The sequence below is a fragment of the Grammomys surdaster genome, unplaced genomic scaffold (genome assembly GCF_004785775.1).
Source record: "Grammomys surdaster isolate TR1022 unplaced genomic scaffold, NIH_TR_1.0 127, whole genome shotgun sequence".
Lineage (NCBI taxonomy): Eukaryota > Metazoa > Chordata > Mammalia > Rodentia > Muridae > Grammomys > Grammomys surdaster.
This window is the reverse complement of record NW_021604585.1, coordinates 9,466,092-9,484,046: the sequence shown is the minus strand read 5'-3', so window position 1 is coordinate 9,484,046 and position 17,955 is coordinate 9,466,092. Positions and strand designations below refer to the sequence as shown.

Below are 17,955 nucleotides of genomic sequence, written 5' to 3'. Positions count from 1 at the left end.
CTGGAACTAGAGTTACAGGTGGTTTTTGGTAGTCATATGTATACCAGGAACTGAACCCTGGTTCTCTGTAAGAGCAGCCAGTGCTCTTAACTGCTGAGTCATCTCTCTAGACCATACTGGCCTCAAACTCACAGGGATCCTCCTGCCTCTGCTGCCAAGTGCTGGGGTTCAAGGAGTATGTCACCATACCCAGTCTAGCACTTGAATTATTTTGACAAGGCAATATACTTACATAGTACAATATCTTAAAGATAAAGGGGTACTGAGGCAAAGTTTTCTTCCCATTGCCCTTTCTGGCTCCCTGTTCCCCTTTCCAGGGGTAAGTAGTATGATCAGAGTCTGTGTATACAAACACATGCACTTACCTATGTGTTCTTCATACCTTTTCTTCCGTGTACACGAAGATGTAGACTTTATTATATACCATATCCCAAATCTTGACTTTTAACATTAGTCTTGGAGCTCCCATTGGCTGCCATCTGCCTCAATCTTTTATGTAACTGTAGAACATTAGATCAAACTGTTTGCAGGGGCGAAGGATATAGCACAGCTGGTAGCATATGCTTGTGTAGCATACATGAAGCCCCGAGTCCAATTCCAACCACTGCAGAAAATGAGTATGTTGAGGTATGTCTTTAATCATAGCATTCTTTTTTTTTTTAATTTTTTATTTATTTATTATATGTAAGTACACTGTAGCTGTCTTCAGACACCCCACAAGCGGGCATCAGATATCATTACAGATGGTTGTGAGCCACCATGTGGTTGCTGGGATTTGAACTCATGACCTCTGGAAGAGCAGTCAGAGCTCTTAACCTCTGAGCCATCTCACCAGCCCTAATCATAGCATTCTTGAGGTAGAGGAAGAAAAAGGGAGTTTTGCAGGAAGCTGAAGGAGCTAGTAGGGCTTGCCCCACACCCACAGGATACAGCTGTTGCCTAGCTGGCTCTGCATTTGCCTTCCTCTAGCTATCCTACCTTGCTAGTTCTCTGCCATAAGAACATGGTTTGATATCTCCAGGTCTTTACTAGGTGTAGGACTTGGCCTTTAGGGCCCTTCAACCCTTTCTTTGCTACCTCTTGAACTCAACTTTGTTTACTGTGTCTGAGGAGAGCCCTGACTTCCCTGAGTATCAGTACTAATCACACCATTGTCTATCCAGGGACTGACCACAGCCCATGACCAGTTCAAGGCCACCCTCCCGGATGCAGACAAGGAGCGCCTGGCCATCCTGGACATCCACAACGAAGTGTCCAAGATTGTCCAGACCTATCATGTCAACATGGCAGGCACCAACCCCTATACAACCATCACGCCTCAGGAGATCAATGGCAAATGGGACCATGTGAGTTGAAGGGTGAATGGGCATAGGCTAAGCCATTGTACATTTCTTAAGGGCAAGATTTTTATCTTTACCACACTGGTTTTCATTTATCAGTGAATGAATTTCTAGTCCGAGTTGACATCTTCACTCTTGACTTGCCCCTTTTCCTCAGTGGGGCTCCCATTTTCTCACCTGTGAAGTGTCTGGCCCACCCACAGAGTCCCTGGTTGTTCCCACCCCAGGTACGGCAGCTGGTGCCCCGGAGGGACCAGGCTCTATCAGAGGAGCATGCGAGGCAGCAGCACAATGAGAGGTTGCGCAAGCAGTTTGGGGCACAAGCCAATGTCATTGGGCCCTGGATCCAGACCAAGATGGAGGTGAGTTTTGTCATGGGAAGGAGGCTGGGAATGTTTCTTCTCTTCCTACTTAGCACCATTCCAACCAGCCAAGTCACCTGCTTACTGGGGGACCATGACGTCCCAAGGTCCAAACCCATGATTATTCAGTTGCAGGAGATGTTGATGGTTCTGCCCTTGGGTTTGATTGGAGCAAAGTAGGATGGTATTAAGGAAAGTTCCAGAAGAAGAGCAACTGAATGCCTTGGTTGGCTCAGGCCCTCTGGGTTGTCTTGTCTCTATTACTGCTCTCCTGGCAGTAGGCCTGATTCTTTTCAGAAAGAGAACCGAGCCTCTCAACAAGTTATAGACTATTTCGTAGGATGGAGAGGATCAATCAGGGAAGGAGTGTGATCACTGAACATCTTGTGAATGAAGTCCATGTCAGGTTTATGTGGGTGTACACATATACACATACATGCAGTTGGGCACACATGCACACACACTCAGGTGCATGTATTCCCCCCCAAGACTCTACTTGTAAAAGCTTGATAAGTTTTAACAGGACTGAACTGAATGAATAAAACTGCTTTCACCAAGAACCACTTACAGGAGTGAGTGGCCAGCAGAAGTGTACATTAGGCCCGACTCCTGGGGATGAACGGAGGTCAGTGGAAACTGGAGAGCCGTCCTAGGATGCAAAACAGCAGGGTTGTAGAGGAGGCCTGTCAGGTGAACTGAGAAATATGAGGGGTCCTGGCACAACATGAGATAGATGGGAGAAGGTTGGGATCTTAGGATCAGCTTCCCTAACAAGAAATATCCATGCTAAATAGCTTTTCCCACTAAGTGTTGCCAATGCTAACCTCTTTAGGGCTAGGATGCTAGCTAGGAGAGGTGACCTTGGGGACTGGTCCCTGCCCCATGAGTGCAGAGTAGGGTGGTATGACAAGACACGTCCTTTTGATGAGCAGGAGATTGGGAGGATCTCCATTGAGATGCACGGCACCCTGGAGGACCAGCTCAGCCACCTGCGGCAGTACGAGAAGAGCATCGTCAATTATAAGCCAAAGATTGACCAGCTGGAATGCGACCACCAGCTCATCCAGGAGGCACTCATCTTCGACAACAAGCACACCAACTACACCATGGAGGTAAATAGGCCTGGCCCTGCTTCTCTGGGAGGAAGCCTGGGGCTCTTCCTGTCCTCCACTTGGGGTAGCATCTCCCAGTGAATCAGGCTGCAGGAGGAGGAGTATTCTCTCTGCTCCTGAAACTCCGCACCTTCCATCTGCAGTACCTTCTGGATGCCAGAGAACTTGATGCAAGTGTACACATCTGGTCCTTTGCTGGAACTTAATAATTTTTAACAAGCACTCCCCAGTGTTTTTGATGCTAGTGGGCTCAAGACCTCACTGGCTTAGGTACCAGCTTCCTAAATGATGTTACCTATTCATCCCTTTACAACAGGATATGTTCTGAGGTTTGCCTTGTTAACTGGTTTCCTCATATCAGAGTTCAAATATCAGAGTGTGTTTTCCCTGGCCGTAGTATTACTATGCAGTCACTGAGACCACCACCATGGTGTCTTTGGCTTGTCATTGACCAGAAGGCTATTATGTGGTGCCAGCCGTGTGGGTTTCCATCAAATGTTTATTTGTGGAAATATATCCCTGTGTGTGCAGCTACGGGGTAGGTCTTGCTGGGATGGGGGCATTCTGGTTTTTTAACTTTTCCCACCACAAAATCTACCTTCCTTTACTAACAGAGTTCCAATAGCAAATCTGGGTCTTGTCACTTTTCCAGGCAAAGGCTTGTTCCTTCCGGCCCCTTGCAGAGGGTAAAGCGTGCTTCCATCCTGGTAAAGCATGCTGTGTCCCTCCTGATGGTGATACCGTAACTCCAGATAGAAGATCAAGTTAACTGGTTTTTTGGTCTTTAAAAAGAATATTTTTATTTTATGGCTATGAGTATTTTGCCTGAGTGAATGTCTATGCACTGTGTCTGTTCCTAGTGCCCAAGAAGGCCAAAAGAGGATATATCCCCTGGACCTAGAATTATAGATGGTTGTGAGCTGCCATTGAGGTCCAACAATTGAACCTGGGTCCTCTGGAAGAGCAACAAATGCTCTTAATCACTGAGCCATCTCTCTAGTCCCTACGTCTGCCATTTTTGAGTCAGGAGGAGGAATGGTTAGTTGGACAGCCTGGAGCCCAGACCTGGCGCTCCTTTCCAATGAGCTCATTACTTGCTTCTAGCATATCCGTGTGGGCTGGGAGCAGCTGCTCACCACCATTGCCAGGACCATCAATGAAGTGGAGAACCAGATCTTGACCCGGGATGCCAAAGGCATCAGCCAGGAACAGATGAACGAATTCCGGGCCTCCTTCAACCACTTTGACCGGGTGAGAGCCCCAATCCTTGCTCACCTAGAGTGGCCTCCAACCCCCGACCCAGAGCCCTGGAGGGCATTGCCCAGGGCATGAGCCTGGCCCTTGGGTAGGTGAGGAAGAGAGACAGAAAGAAACTGATAACAGCCTGCCCTGACTCAGTATACCCCACAGAGCCAGGCTTCCTGAGCTGACCTTGGAAATCCCACTTTGCTCTGTAAAACTTCACAGCGTCCCTAGAAAAAATGTAATGTTGTGGGTGAGAAGGGGAAAGCTGTCTCCTGTGAGAAATCCACCCTTAGAAATGAGGCTGCCAAAGCCACAAGTAAAGCCCTGTACCTGTGGCTGTGGGGACTGTCCCTTACCTCTGTCTTGGGACAAAGGAACAAAAGGAGACTCTGCCCCTACCCAGGCTGCCTTTGGGACCTGCTGTTGGGGACATTACAGTCCACTATCCTGGGTTCTCCTGTCAACTTCAGGACAGGTTGCATTGTCAGTGGGCTGTACATTCCCAGTGCCCTGAGCTTAGGGACAGCCACAAGGGAGGTGGGGCATGAGGTCAGGTGCTCTCCACCACCCTGCCTGCTTCACTGCCCTCCAGGTACCTGGCGAGGTGGGAGGGTAGGGTTCTGGGAGACATCAGGTCACCTGGGGCACTTCTGGGAGCTTCTCACCCTTGTGGCTCATCATGTTCCCCCTCTGGCCCTGCTTTCCCAAGCAGGACTCTGTGTTCCAGAGACAGGGCCCCCCTCTGGAACCTTGTCTGTGTGTCTAACTGTGTGCACTTTTATTTCCCCTTTCCCCCACCCTTCCCCTCCACCCTCTCCATCCGCATGCCTTTGTCCCCGTGTCTCCCCACACACACCACCTTCCACCCCGGGGCATGGCCCACCCTCCCCACCCCCCTCACGGTCTCCTCTTCCCTGGCACCGCATGGCTCGCTGCCTGGCGCACCACGGCCCCAGGATCACTCCGGCACGTTGGGTCCCGAAGAGTTCAAAGCCTGCCTCATCAGCTTGGGTTATGATATTGGCAACGATCCGCAGGTACTCGCCTCCTGCATGGAGCACGCTCAAGGGTGGCCTCTGGGGCGAGAAATAACGCATTTCTCCTTTTTTTCTTCTCTCTCTGTCTGACTATCCCTGTCCCCCTTCCTGTGGGCCACGGGGCTCATCCTCTTCTGCTATCCCTGCCTGCCCCCTGTCGGGTTCCTCTGACTTCTGACCTCTGCCTTTGGCTATCATTCCTGGGAACCTGCTTGGGTATCCGCTGCTTCCTCTCCCTCGTCACGTCTCATCTGTGGACTGGACTTCTGCATTTCTTTGCTCTGACCTCCTTCGACATGTTCCTTCTACATTCTTCGGCTCCTCCTATTTTTCACACCATAACCTGGGTCCTTTCTTTCCACTGTCTTCCTGGCCTCTGTCTGGCCCCTCCTCCTCCCACCTGTCTGTCCCTCCTGTGTCTTGGCGCACTGCCCCACAGAAGAAGACGGGCATGATGGACACAGACGATTTCCGAGCCTGCCTTATCTCCATGGGTTACAACATGGTAATGTAAACCCCATCCTCCACCTGCCAGGGTTTCTGTTGCCCTGGCCGGGAGGCAGCCACCTGACTGGAGAAGCTAAGTCTTAGTAATGGTGGACGAAGGCTCTTAGGTTAGAACTGCCCTCCTCAGGGGAAGATGGCACCTGAAAACCAGCCCACCCATGGGGCTGGGGTGTGGCTGGGAGGCTTGGCCTCTTCAACATGGTCTCTGAACCAGTTTATCTTATGGTACTTACCGTGAAGGAAGGGGTTTTTCACTCCCACAGTGAACACCGCTGTGGATTCCAAGGCTTATGGAATGATAACCTTGTTCACTGTCTCATGACAAAGGAGGTTTATACTTCCGCCCTGGTGATAACTCCATCCAGACCTGCCACCACTCAATTTTGGCCCAGGACTTTCTAACCTTGTTCTGTCCCCATCTGCATCCAGCATTCTGAGCAGAATAGGACCTTAGCTGGACAGATGGATATCCATTGAACCAAGTACAAAGCCCATGGGATACTCAGCAGGGTTAAAAGCTAGACCAGAAGTATACTCAGTAAATCCCACATTGCCATCAAGAGCTTGTGGTTTCAGATGAAGTAAGGAAACCCCACGAAGGTTGTAAGAGTTAAATAAAGTGATCTTGAGTACTGTGCACATGTCCGGCACAGAGTGTTAAGCAAACACCAACAGTTGGAGACAGACTGCCAGAGTTCTAATCCTAGCTCCCTACTTACTGTGTGACCTTGGACAAGTCACTTAGCCTGTCTGAGCCTCAGATTTCCCATACAATGGAAATACTATGATTTTATTCAGTTGTGATGATAAGATGAATTTAGAATAGTAGCTGGCATATAATAATACTGTATGGGTATTAGCCATTGTTGGTGTTATTGTACTTACAATTAATACTACCGTCATTTTCTGTAAAGGAAACCCAGGGCTCTATAGAACGTGGCAAGTCCTGAGACTCCCAAGTACTGAGTCACCCTGGGGCAACCCAAGACAGAGCAGAGGTCTCTTGTGCCTCCTGTTCCAACCATAGGCTACTTGGGGCTGGAGGGACACCTGAGATGCCCCACTAGGCTGTCAGGGTGACGAGTGTGGGTCGACTGTTTCCTCCAGGGAGAGGCAGAATTTGCCCGAATCATGAGCATTGTAGACCCCAACCGCTTGGGGGTAGTAACGTTCCAGGCCTTTATCGACTTCATGTCCCGAGAGACGGCTGACACAGATACAGCGGATCAGGTCATGGCTTCCTTCAAGATCCTGGCTGGAGATAAGGTGGGTCTCTTGTGGCCCGGGCACCATTCGGATTCTTATCTGTTGGTTACGGGGCTGGGATATGAGCATCTCAGTCATTCCCCTCAGGGTCCCATTGGGCCTCGTTCTGCATCTCTCTCTGCCCGTTAGGACATGGTATAGGCTTTGCACGGAACCCAGCGAGTCAGCAAAAACCACGTGTGTTGAATGGGGGAGGCAAATGTAGAGTAGTTGGAGTATGTAGGCTCCTCAGAAGCCATCTAGTTTAAATGACTAAATTTGTAAAGAAAAAAAAACTCAGAAAGAGGAGTGGTCACCTGACTTTTGCAGTGAACAGAGGGCAGCCCCATTTCTTCTTCACACTGGGTCCCAAGGGACTCCCAGTTGAAGAGCTTGGAGCTATAAAGTCTTTGGTAAGTCCTAGAGTAGCTGTTCTCAACCGTTCTCACACTACGACCCTTCAATACATTGTGGTGACCCTCCAACCATAAAATTATTTCGTTGCTACTTCATAACTGTAATTTTGCTACTGTTATGAATCGTAAATATCTGCTATGCAACCACTGTAAAAAGGTCATTCGACCCTCAGGTTAGAGCCACTGTCCTAGACCCTTCAGCTCCTAAAAAACAGTAACTTCCTTGCTGACTTACGCAGCGGAAAAGGAAAGGAAATCCAGAGGCCCAGACTGGGAGCAGACTGAGATGTGTGGCAAGGCCCACAGTTCTGTAGACTAGTTAAGAAAGCAGCCTGTGGGCTGGAGAAATGGCTCAGAGGTTAAGAGCACTGTCTGCTCTTCCAGAGGTAGCTGTGATGCCAAAAATGGGCACTCACAGTTAGACGCGGACAGAGGTCTCTAAAGAGGCCGGTTGAGTGGCTGTGGAAGGGATCCTAGGAATGTGTTTCCACCAACGGACCTGTTGACACTGAGCCAGCACGTGGTTACTGTAAACTGGTAGGATGAATGAAAAGAGTCCGCGTAAAATGGGTTTGGACGGAAGCTGAGGTAGACACTAAAATAGAAAATATGATGTGTTTAAAATACCATATTCATATGATATATAATTTGTAACTATATAACATGCACTAAAATACATACATACGCCGGGCGGTGGTGGCGCACACCTTTAATCCCAGCACTTAGGAGGCACAGGCAGGTGGATTTCTGAATTCGAGGCCAGCCTGGTCTACAGAATGAGTTCCAGGACAGCTAGGGCTACACAGAGAAACCCTGTTTCGACACCCCCCCCCAAAATAAAATACATAAATACATACAGATGTCTGTGTTACATGTATGCATGCATGTATTGTACGGATCAAGTAGAGCTCGGAGAGGAAAACACAGCTACCTACCTAACATTCCTGGCAAGTTTACGACCTAATAATTGCGGCAGTGCCGCGTTGCTGACGATGACTAGCAAGTTTACGACTTAATAGTTGCGGCAATGCCACCTTGCTTTCCGGCCTCTGCCGAGCTTTGCGACCCTGATCGTGCTTTCTCCGTAGAATTACATCACGGAGGATGAGCTGCGCCGCGAGCTGCCACCTGACCAAGCCGAGTACTGCATCGCAAGAATGGCCCCCTACGCTGGCCCCGACTCCGTGCCCGGTGCTCTAGACTACATGTCCTTCTCCACGGCGTTGTACGGCGAGAGTGACCTCTAACCTGCCCCTGCCAACCCCCACCGGCCTTCTGGGCGTACGCCCCACCCTGCTCCTCCGCCCAGTCTGGCTGGCTGGGTTTGGTTTCAGCTCGCCACCAAGGGGGACGGAGCTCCGACCCAGGCGGCACCAGGCCTTCCTGCCCGCAAAGTGACAGTTTACAAAATTATTTTCTGCAAAAAAGGAAAAAAAAAAAGTTACGTTTAAAAAAAAGTTTAAAAAGAAAAAAAAAACCAAAAAACTACATATTTTATTATAGAAAAAAAAAGTATTTTTTTCTCCACCAGTCTTAAATGGAAAAGAGGAAAAATTAACTATTTGCACCGAAATGTTTTTGTTGTGACATAGGAAAATAACCAAGCACAAAGTTATATTCCATTCTTTTTACTGAATTTTTTCCTTCTACCTGTTCCGCGTCTGCTGTATTCATTTGTCTTAATTTCATGTCCACTTGGGGGTGGGGTAGGTGGGTACTCTTGTTAGAGGCACACTGGTGCATGTGTGTTTGCTAGCTCACTTGTCCATGAGAATACTTTATGATATTAAAGAAAACCTTTTGAAATGGCTGCTTTTCAAAGAAGATAATTCATGGCTTCTCATTTTTAAGACTCCTCCAAAGTGTGGCTGGCCTGTTTTCTGACTGCAGAGTTGTTTGTTTGTTTTTTTTTAATTTTGAATATTGCCTATTAAAGATAGGACAAACTTGGAGATTCTGATTTTGCTTGGCACAAGACTGTATTAAAACAACACTCCCATGACATTACTTTGCTTGTTCCTTTTGCTGACTTTCAGGAATGGGGGTGGGTTGTATCAAGAATAATGTGGGGTACCTTAACCCACTCACCTCTAGATTTTGAGCCTGGTACGGTCAGTCTTCTTTATTTTGAAAAGGAAAAGATGGTCTCCTCAGTGGACTGGGGGTTGAAAGGTCATGAGTGCTTGAAGGATCCCCTGATGAAAAGCCCCAGCTTTGGTTTCTGTAGTCTGACTTCTCTGTGACCCCAACCATTTTGTTTTTGATGCAGGGGACAGCTTAGATTGTGTCTGGGTTGTCTTTTCCTCTCCGACTCTAACTGTTCCATAGAGGGCTGGCGTTTGGTGGTAGGGTATACAACAAGCATATGCCAGGCCCCGAATTCAATCCCTAGAGACCCCAAAATGTACCACAAAGAGTAGCAGTTGGTCATTGCAGAGAGCTCATTGACAATGTAGACTGCCCGAACTCCCCCATATCCAAACATAGGATGATAAGCTCCGATGTATCCTTTGTCTAAGAATATATGGTGGTGGTGCTGGGAGCCTGCCGGTAGAAGTCCCGAGGCTTCAGAGCAGTGCAAAAGTGATCATGGTTAAAATAACTTACGTGTTTCGGAGTTCTGCCTGGAGTCGGTTTTAAAATCCATGACTGTGCCTCCTCAAAATGGTGGGCTGACTGTCTGCCAGGTTCCCATGTATTAAGTGGTTCTGTTATTAGCGTGATGGTAACTGAGCGTGGAGAACACTAGTCTGCGCGTGTGTTGGCCAGTCTAATTTTCACTTTAAAGATTATGTTCAGTTGGAAGAATCACTTAAAAGTAGGCCAGTGGGTAGGCCGCTGCCGCCAAGCCTGAAGGCCTGAGTTTTATCCCTGGGACCCACACGGTAAAGAGAACCAACTCGAAAAACTTGTCCTCTGCTACATGGATGTGCACACACGTGCTCACCACACTAAAAATACATGTAAAGTTTTTTTTTGTTTTTTTTTAAGTAGGACAGTCCTTAGCATAGTATTAACTGCAGTTAGGGGAACTAAAGACATCAGAACTTTCTGGGCTGAGCTAGAGAAGTCTATGGTGAAACCTTGTAGGGACTGGTTCAGGGGACATTCTGGGGCTCGCTCTCAGTCTGGTCTGGCCACTGAGGACAGTAGGTAAGGGATTGGCACTTGCCTTGGGAAACGTATGCATTTACTGTTGAACAGTAGGAAGCTCAGAAGATAACTGTGTCTCTGTGGAGAAAGCCATCGAAGTAGGCTGGTCCTGGTTTCAAAACCTTGAGAGCGCACACAGACTTGTTCTTAGCTATTTATATACAAATTAGCTAAAGATAAGTATAGGCATTAAAAATTCTGAAAAAGTTTCCAGACTCAGGATTTAAGCATTTTGATGTTCCAGTTTCTTTTTTTTTTTTTTTTTTTTTTTGTTTTTTTTTGTTTGTTTGTTTCTCGAGACAGGGTTTCTCTGTATAGCCCTGGCTGTCCTGGAACTCACTCTGTAGACCAGGCTGGCCTTGAACTCGGAAATCTGCCTGTCTCTGCCTCCCAAGTGCTGGGATTAAAGGCGTGCGCCACCACCGCCCAGCTAAAAAAAAAAATTTAAAGCATTTGTTCACTGGGGGATAGGGGTCATGTGTGTACCACAGCCACTTAGAAGGTCACAGGATGACTTGGAGTTGGCTGTTACCCCCATGCGAGTTCCAGGGATCAAACTCAGACTACCAAGCTCGGTGGCATGAGCCTTACTTGGTGGCCAGTCCTTTATCAGTGTTTATTTTAACAGTCACGAAAGTCATTTGAACAAAAGTGTGCCCACCAAACTATTCCATAAATGAGTTTTTAGTCTCTTGGCGATAAAGACTTTTAACCTAGGTTCTCTTTCGATGCTGAGCGTAGATCCCAGGGCCTTGTGTGAGTCAGACGAACACTCACCAGTGAGTTAGCTTCTTCCCTTTATTAAAATGGCCATTTAAGGCCATCATACACATCTTGTGGGTTTTTCAAAATCATTTGTTCATTTTAACAGATTTAGTTCCTCCCCCAAAACAACCTCACTGGTAAACCTCATTAAACTCCTCTGAACATTTTAAACCATAATTACAAGTTTTAATAGTTTTCCCCGAGATATTAAACTCCGGAGACATCTTGCTTAGCACAAAGCAACTGAAAATGTTATAAATATAATAAATCAATTCCTGTTTGCATGCAATCTAATGCTGTTTGACTAACTGATCCCCCCCCCCACCGGCCCCATACACACACACTTCCAAAATTAAAATCACGTGCCTGACTTAGTCACGTATTTTAGACTAAAACCACAAAACCAAGGCATGGCAGCCCCTTTTATTTGTTCGTGACAGTTGGTCATGAGGGGGACAAATCACACCACCAGAGCTTCGATTGTACCTGTTTGTTTGTTTTATAGTCAAAGTTCTAAGCTACTTGTTTCCGCTTTTAAGTTTGTTATGTATCACATGGACTTCGTAAACGGACACATGATAACCATCTTCAGGGCTGTTGCACTGAAGGTCAATCAAGGTGAACGCCATCTCTTAATAGAAGTTGTCTGCCTGTCACCAGGTGGTCCAGCCTGCTTTTCATCACTTGTCTGTGGACATCTTTTGCATTTTATTCTTGGTCAGCATTCCGGCTTACTCTAAATGCTTGGATGGAATTCCTTTCTGTGACCCAGCTAGCAGCTAGCTCCTTTATCTGTGGGAACCATCTCTTCCCTGCCTGAGTGGATGGCATGTTTTAACTTTACGTCTTCATCCATCTCAGACCCTACCTCTCTGGAGACGGTTGACAGGCCTACAAGGCTGGTCTGTGAATAGGGCACCTCTTTCTGACTCATCAGCACCTTCACAACCCCTGCTGGATATTCTGAGCACCCAGGCTGACTCAGTACTGTTTCCGTTGCTAGACCATCTCCAAGTTTCCCTCTGGGCGCAAACTCAGTAGCCAAAGAATGTAGCCACTTAGCTAGTAAGTACCGAGTGTGTTAGCCAGCTTTCTGTCAGTGTGATGAACTACACAGAGTAATCTATAAGAGAGACATTCATGGCTCCGGGGGTTTTAATCCATAACCATTTGGCCCTGTTGCAAGGCAGCACATCGAGGTAGAGACCACATGCTGAAGGAGGTGTGTGCTTGCTAAAGCAGGCAGCAGAGGTGTCCTTCTACATAGCTCCACTTCTTAAGGATCCAACCATTTCCCCACAGCACCCCAGGCTGCAACAGGGCTGTCAATACAAGGTCTTTGGGGGACATTTCTGATCTAAACCCACAGCAGCAGGATGGAGAGTGGCAGCTGCTTCTGAGGTAGAAAGGAGGCGTTGGGTTGGAGATGTGGCCAGTTCCACCCTTTGCTGCATTCACGGGTGGGGAGGGCTACTACCTAAAAAGAATAGAGTCATAGAAATACAGCGGTCAACACGAGGGAACCCTCGTCAATAACATGGACTAGCTAGCCAGCTCAGCAATACACGGTAGGCTTCAGGATGTCACAGATTATAGGAGCTAGAAGGTAAGTCCCATGTAAGACCAGACACAGGGTCTGGAAAGCCCTGAGGTCCTGTTTTCTCTTGCTGGTGGCCTGTCCCACCTATGTGAGTGACCCACTCTCCTCCCAGCCCCACTTTCTGTGCTCATGACTTCCTGGGGGACAGAGGCTTACCCCACAGAAGCTAGTGCCAATCCCAAATGTCCAGAACACGCTTGGTCTGTTTGATGGCGACTGTTGCTCATTGGTTAGGTAGGGTGTCACCCTCGGCATACGGGGACCTTGTCAGAGCTATTTCAGTCCATCGGTTTCCCATTTTGTCAGCTCTGAAATTGAGGAGCAACTTGCAGTCATTCTCACCAGATGCTTTCAGTGACATGCGGCACTGTTGGACACCCTCCCCCTAGCCCCCACCCCCGTACCCCCTTAAGAACAGGCCCTAGATAACCTGCTGACCGTCACGTTCAGCAGTCACGTTCAGCACTCGAGAGGAAGGTATGTGAACAACAGCACTCCAAGTCTGACAGGGTTGGGCTCTGGGCTTGATGGCGTGGTAACAGTTAATGACACATACCAAAATAGGTCCAAACCAGGCCCCATGATAAGCATCGAGTATACACAGGTGAATACATCGACACTCTAAATATGAAAACACCGTGTTGCAGTTTAACTAGCTACATTTTCTTTTGTCTTTTGAGGCAGGGTCTCATGTGACCCAGGCTGGCCTTGAATTTGCCAACAGGTTGGGGGAGTTGCTCCTGACCTCGACAGGAGGTCACCCTCGTCAATTAACAAAAAATGAAATTAAAAACCAGCTATGCAGTGGTGGCACATGCCTTTAATCCCAGTAATTGGGAGGCAGAGAGGCAGGTGGATTTCTGAGTTCGAGGCCAGCCTGGTCTACAGAGTGAGTTCCAGGACAGCCAGGGCTACACAGAGAAACCCTGTCTCGAAAATTTTATGTGAATGAGTGTTTTGCCCTTGTGTGTGTGTGTACCCATGGAAGCCAGAAGAGGGTTCTGTGACTCTCTGGACCTGGAGTTACAGATAGTTGTGAGCCACCATGTGGTGCTGGGAAACTGAACCCAGGTAATCTGCAAGTGCAAACATTTTTAACTGCTGAGCCTTCTCTCCAGCCCCTAGAATAATTTTTTAGCCACAAATTAATTTCAACATTTTATTATATACTTTGCTTTTCTGAAATAGAGTATCACGTAGCACTAGTTATCCTCAAATTTATTATATAGCTGAGGATGGCCTCGAACACCTGATACTCCTCTATTTCCTAAATGCTGAGGTTACGATATGTGCTACCACGTGACTAGGCTTAACATATACTTCCTTGTTATCTCTTGCTGGCAGCGCTCCTTTCCAATCATGCTGTCTTAACTGGAAGTCCCCTTGCGTTCTGCTTTTCCAACAACACAAGAGGTTTGCTAAGTAGTTTGGGAGCTGACTTCTGAAAGTCATTTTAAAAGGTGGCATGTGATAAATGTGGTAGCACAGACTCGTAATTTCACTACTTGGGAGGCAGAAGCTGAGACAGGAGGATTGGCAGTTTGAGGCTAGCCTGGGCTGCATAGCAAGAAATCATTTCAAAGGCCCAATTCCTAGCTCCATCCCCAAAGGCTTGTGACGACATAGGGAGCCAGGTATGCCATAGTCCCAAGGTGCTCGGAGGAGGCTGAGATGGGAGGGGCATCATGGGAGTCCAGGACAAACAGCACAGGAAACAGGTAGGCGTAGAGAAGCCCCAGGCTCAGCCTAACTCTATGAAGACGCTGCTGCATTAATGGTTTTTACCCGAGGAAAAAGAGCTGGATGCCAAAGTCCATGGAAGGTACAGTACAAAGATGTCTCGGCTCTTGCTAAAGTTCAGGCAAGTCTGCATCTGAAGTCCCAGAGGGCACGCGACAGCCGACAGCCTGGCAATGCAGTCAGTGGCTCCTCCCTCTGGAGCACTAAGTCACTAAGTGAGCATGCTCGGCTTATCTGGTTGGTCCAGTGTTGGTTAACATGTTTCTCTGGTGATTTGGACCCATTAAATCCACAGTTCTAACAAAGCCAATAAGGCAAACGAGAGAATGAGAGCTGAAAAAGCGCGTGGGCCATGGCAATGGCAGCAATTTCATAAAATTATATATTTCATAAGGATAAAGTTAAGGCCTGGAACTTGGTAAAACAATAATAGCAAAGCAGACAAACAAACAAACAAAAACAAAAAAACCAGCTCTTCAAATGGAAAGTGTCCCAACAGGATTCTAAGTTTAACGAGGCCACAGCGTGTAGAAGCACTAGGCCTGCTCCTTAACTTGGAAGTTACTGGTGTCACCGTTCCGCACCCCACCAGGTCTGCACAGACCCGTCTTAATTCAAGCTTACATGGATTTCAAATACTCATACCCCAAAGGCCTAGCCAGTGTCATAGGAGAAGGAAGTGGGACAAATCCAATAATACAAAAAGCAGGGTTTATGGGTAATCTGGTACCTTGTTTGGGAATTAGAATGGTCTCTTCTTGCCCATCCAGAATATTTTGTCTAAGAGAACACCTGCAAGGCTCTATTGAAGGCAAATTTTCATTTGGAAAAGGGAGAGGGGGAGGAGCGCAGCGCGGCTACACAGGGAAGGGGAGGGGCCCAGCGCGGCTACAGAGAGAAGGAGGGGGGCAGCGCGGCTACAGAGGAAGGGGAGGGGCCCAGCGCGGCTACAGAAGAAACGCAGTGAGGAATACAGAAGGAGGGGTTAGAGCAGTGGCTCCCAACCTTCCGCATGCTATGACACTTTAATACAGTTCCTCATGTTGTGCTGACCCCCAGCCATACAACTTCTTGCTACTTCATAACTGTAGTTTTGCTACTGTTAAGAATCACAAAGTAGCTGGGCAGTGGTGGCGCACAACTTTAATCCCAGCACTTGGGAAGCAGAGGCAGGCGGATTTCTCAGTTCAAGGCCAGCCTGGTCTACAGAGTGAGTTCCAGGACAGCCTGGGCTATACAGAGAAACCCTGTCTCAAAAAAAAAAAAAAAGAATCACAATGTAAATATCTGTTTTCTGATGGTCTTAGGCGACCTCTGTAAAAGGGTCCTTTGACCCACAGGTTGAGAAACACTGGATTGGTTAAAGGCTTCATTGGCCTGGCCAAATATAAACATGAAGGGAAAGAAAATCGCTGCATGGGAAGTCCTGAGAGCCCAGCCCCCGCCTTTCTGTTGACAAGTGGGGCCCTGGAGTATGTTTCTAGCCCATGGGTAGGCTGTGGCAGAGTTAACCCCCGGTCTTCTGGAAAGTCCAGTGTGTGCTTCACACTGGCAAAGTTTGAAGCCAAAGCAAGTGAGAGACTAGAAGAGAGTCAGCAGGAGTCTTTGGGTTTCACGGAAGATCAATAGGAGATTAAAAGCTCGTCAATGGCCCAACCTAGCGTCGGTTGTGACACCCTGTTAGAGTCCTTCTTGCAGGAAATATAAAATGCAATCAAAGCTGGCAAAGCCGGGATGGTTTACTGGCTTAAATAACTGATGTATCAGGGTAATGCTGGGTTTCCCATAATGCTCAGGGTAATGCTGGTTTCCCATAATGCTCAGGGTAATGCTGGTTTCCCATAATGCTCAGGGTAATGCTGGTTTCCCATAATGCTCAGGCAGGAGTCAAGCAACAGAGCAGGATTTAGATTGTCTCTGGTTTGACCCCATTCTCAAATACCTCTCCCTCTAAGGCAGCAAGATGGCAGCTGATAGCTCCAGCTTCTCCAACTTTCCAAGGCTAGCAAAGAGACACATTTGGGGAGAGAGTGGGCTGTGGGCATTCAATATGGCACCCCAAACAGAGCAGAGAGTTTGCTTGTAGACTGGGCCTCACTTGGGTCCTGTGCATATCTTACAATGGAGCCCTATCCCAGCCACAGGGATTCACTGCAGCGCCTCAGGATTCTGCAAACAGCGGAAACCGCCTGCCTCCCTGATGCTCACCCACTGGCCAACAGTGTACCACAGATACACACAAGGATGGGGCCTGAGGAGACTTCTGCCTTGGGCCAGAGGATGTGTCTGGAGAAAAGTGGAGCTGGAGCCCGGTGGACAGTTATAGGCAGCCTCCAGCTGCCACTGTCCCCACACTGCCTGTACCCTCCATCTTGTTTGCTCCAGCAAATGGTACATGCCCTTAGGGGACCACAGAAGACACTCAGTCTGAGTCCGGCAGGCTCCTTCAGGGATGGGGTATGAGTGCTTCCATGTACTTGCATCTGGGATCAATGGGTCTGTCACCATATCCCTATACAGTCCAGTCCAGCTGTCTACTGTGGTGGGTCATAGCTCACCTTTACCCATCCCTGCCTGAGAATTATGGGAAACCAGCATTATCCTGATACATCAGTTATTTAAGTAAACGTTCCTGGCTGTCCCTCATTCTCTTCCTATGTCTGCCTCCTACCTCCCACATAGACCTCACGTGGTGGTGGAGGCCCAAACGGACACACTGACCACTCTCAGGGTCCTGCTTGGAGAGCAGTTCTCACTAGGAACCTCTGTCTAGCTCGTGAGACGGGAATCCAGTCCTTCCAAGTACTTGATCCTGCAGGGTGGGAAGCCATTCCTTCAGCCACGGTGAGGTGGGGACCCCGAGGGTCTGGAAGGAGCTGTCACCTCCCCCGAGGCTGTCTGTATGCTTTCCACACATACCCCAGCTGGAAGGGTGCAGAATGGTAGCCTGGGCGGGTGGTAAGTAGGGTATTTTTGGTGTGCAGTTGTATAGCACTACAGGGACCAGGAAACTGTCACCAGGCACTTGGGGGAAACCCTAGACTTAGGAACAAAATTGTTACTTTATAATTGGAGGCAATCAGAGAACTGGGTTTTAAAGAAAAGTATTTATAGCCGGGCAGTGGTGGCACATGCCTTTAATCCCAGCACTTGGGAGGCAGAGGCAGGCGGATTTCTGAGTTCGAGGCCAGCCTGGTCTACAGAGTGAGTTCCAGGACAGCCCGGGCTATAAGGAAAAACCCTGTCTCGAAAAACCAAAAAAAAAAAAAAAGAAAGAAAGAAAGAAAGAAAGAAAGAAAGAAAGAAAGAAAAGTATTTATAGGGTATCATATAATCTGTATTTTAATATGCTGTGTGTGAAGTTGTACAGGCTGTTTGTTAAGTGATGGGTAGTCATAAAGGATTTTTGGGGAGAGGGTGCACATGAGTGAAC

The 17,955-nt window shown here is 48.0% G+C and overlaps 1 protein-coding gene and 1 long non-coding RNA gene across 4 annotated transcripts in view; one reads left to right on the top strand and one right to left on the bottom strand.

The window, feature by feature from the left end:
• The window catches only part of Actn1 (actinin alpha 1), a 96,507-nt gene extending 87,236 nt beyond the window's left edge, over positions 1 to 9,271 (top strand). The window contains exons 15-22 of one of the 3 annotated variants that reach the window (XM_028752161.1): positions 1,164 to 1,346; positions 1,568 to 1,702; positions 2,635 to 2,814; positions 3,919 to 4,065; positions 5,016 to 5,096; positions 5,536 to 5,601; positions 6,711 to 6,869; positions 8,353 to 9,271. In XM_028752161.1, the coding sequence (XP_028607994.1) occupies positions 1,164 to 1,346; positions 1,568 to 1,702; positions 2,635 to 2,814; positions 3,919 to 4,065; positions 5,016 to 5,096; positions 5,536 to 5,601; positions 6,711 to 6,869; positions 8,353 to 8,511 (1,110 nt within the window). In that variant the 3' untranslated portion in view covers positions 8,512 to 9,271. The remainder of the gene's footprint in view (positions 1 to 1,163; positions 1,347 to 1,567; positions 1,703 to 2,634; positions 2,815 to 3,918; positions 4,066 to 5,015; positions 5,097 to 5,535; positions 5,602 to 6,710; positions 6,870 to 8,352) is intronic. The other 2 variants (XM_028752152.1, XM_028752149.1) reach the window with 2 other exon arrangements.
• Positions 9,272 to 11,590: 2,319 nt separating this feature from the next.
• On the bottom strand, positions 11,591 to 15,341 carry LOC114608110. Its single transcript, XR_003709298.1, has 3 exons — positions 15,253 to 15,341; positions 12,939 to 13,090; positions 11,591 to 12,659 (listed from the first exon to the last, which is right to left on the bottom strand). It is a non-coding gene; the product is annotated as an uncharacterized LOC114608110 (long non-coding RNA).
• Positions 15,342 to 17,955: the final 2,614 nt, after the last annotated feature.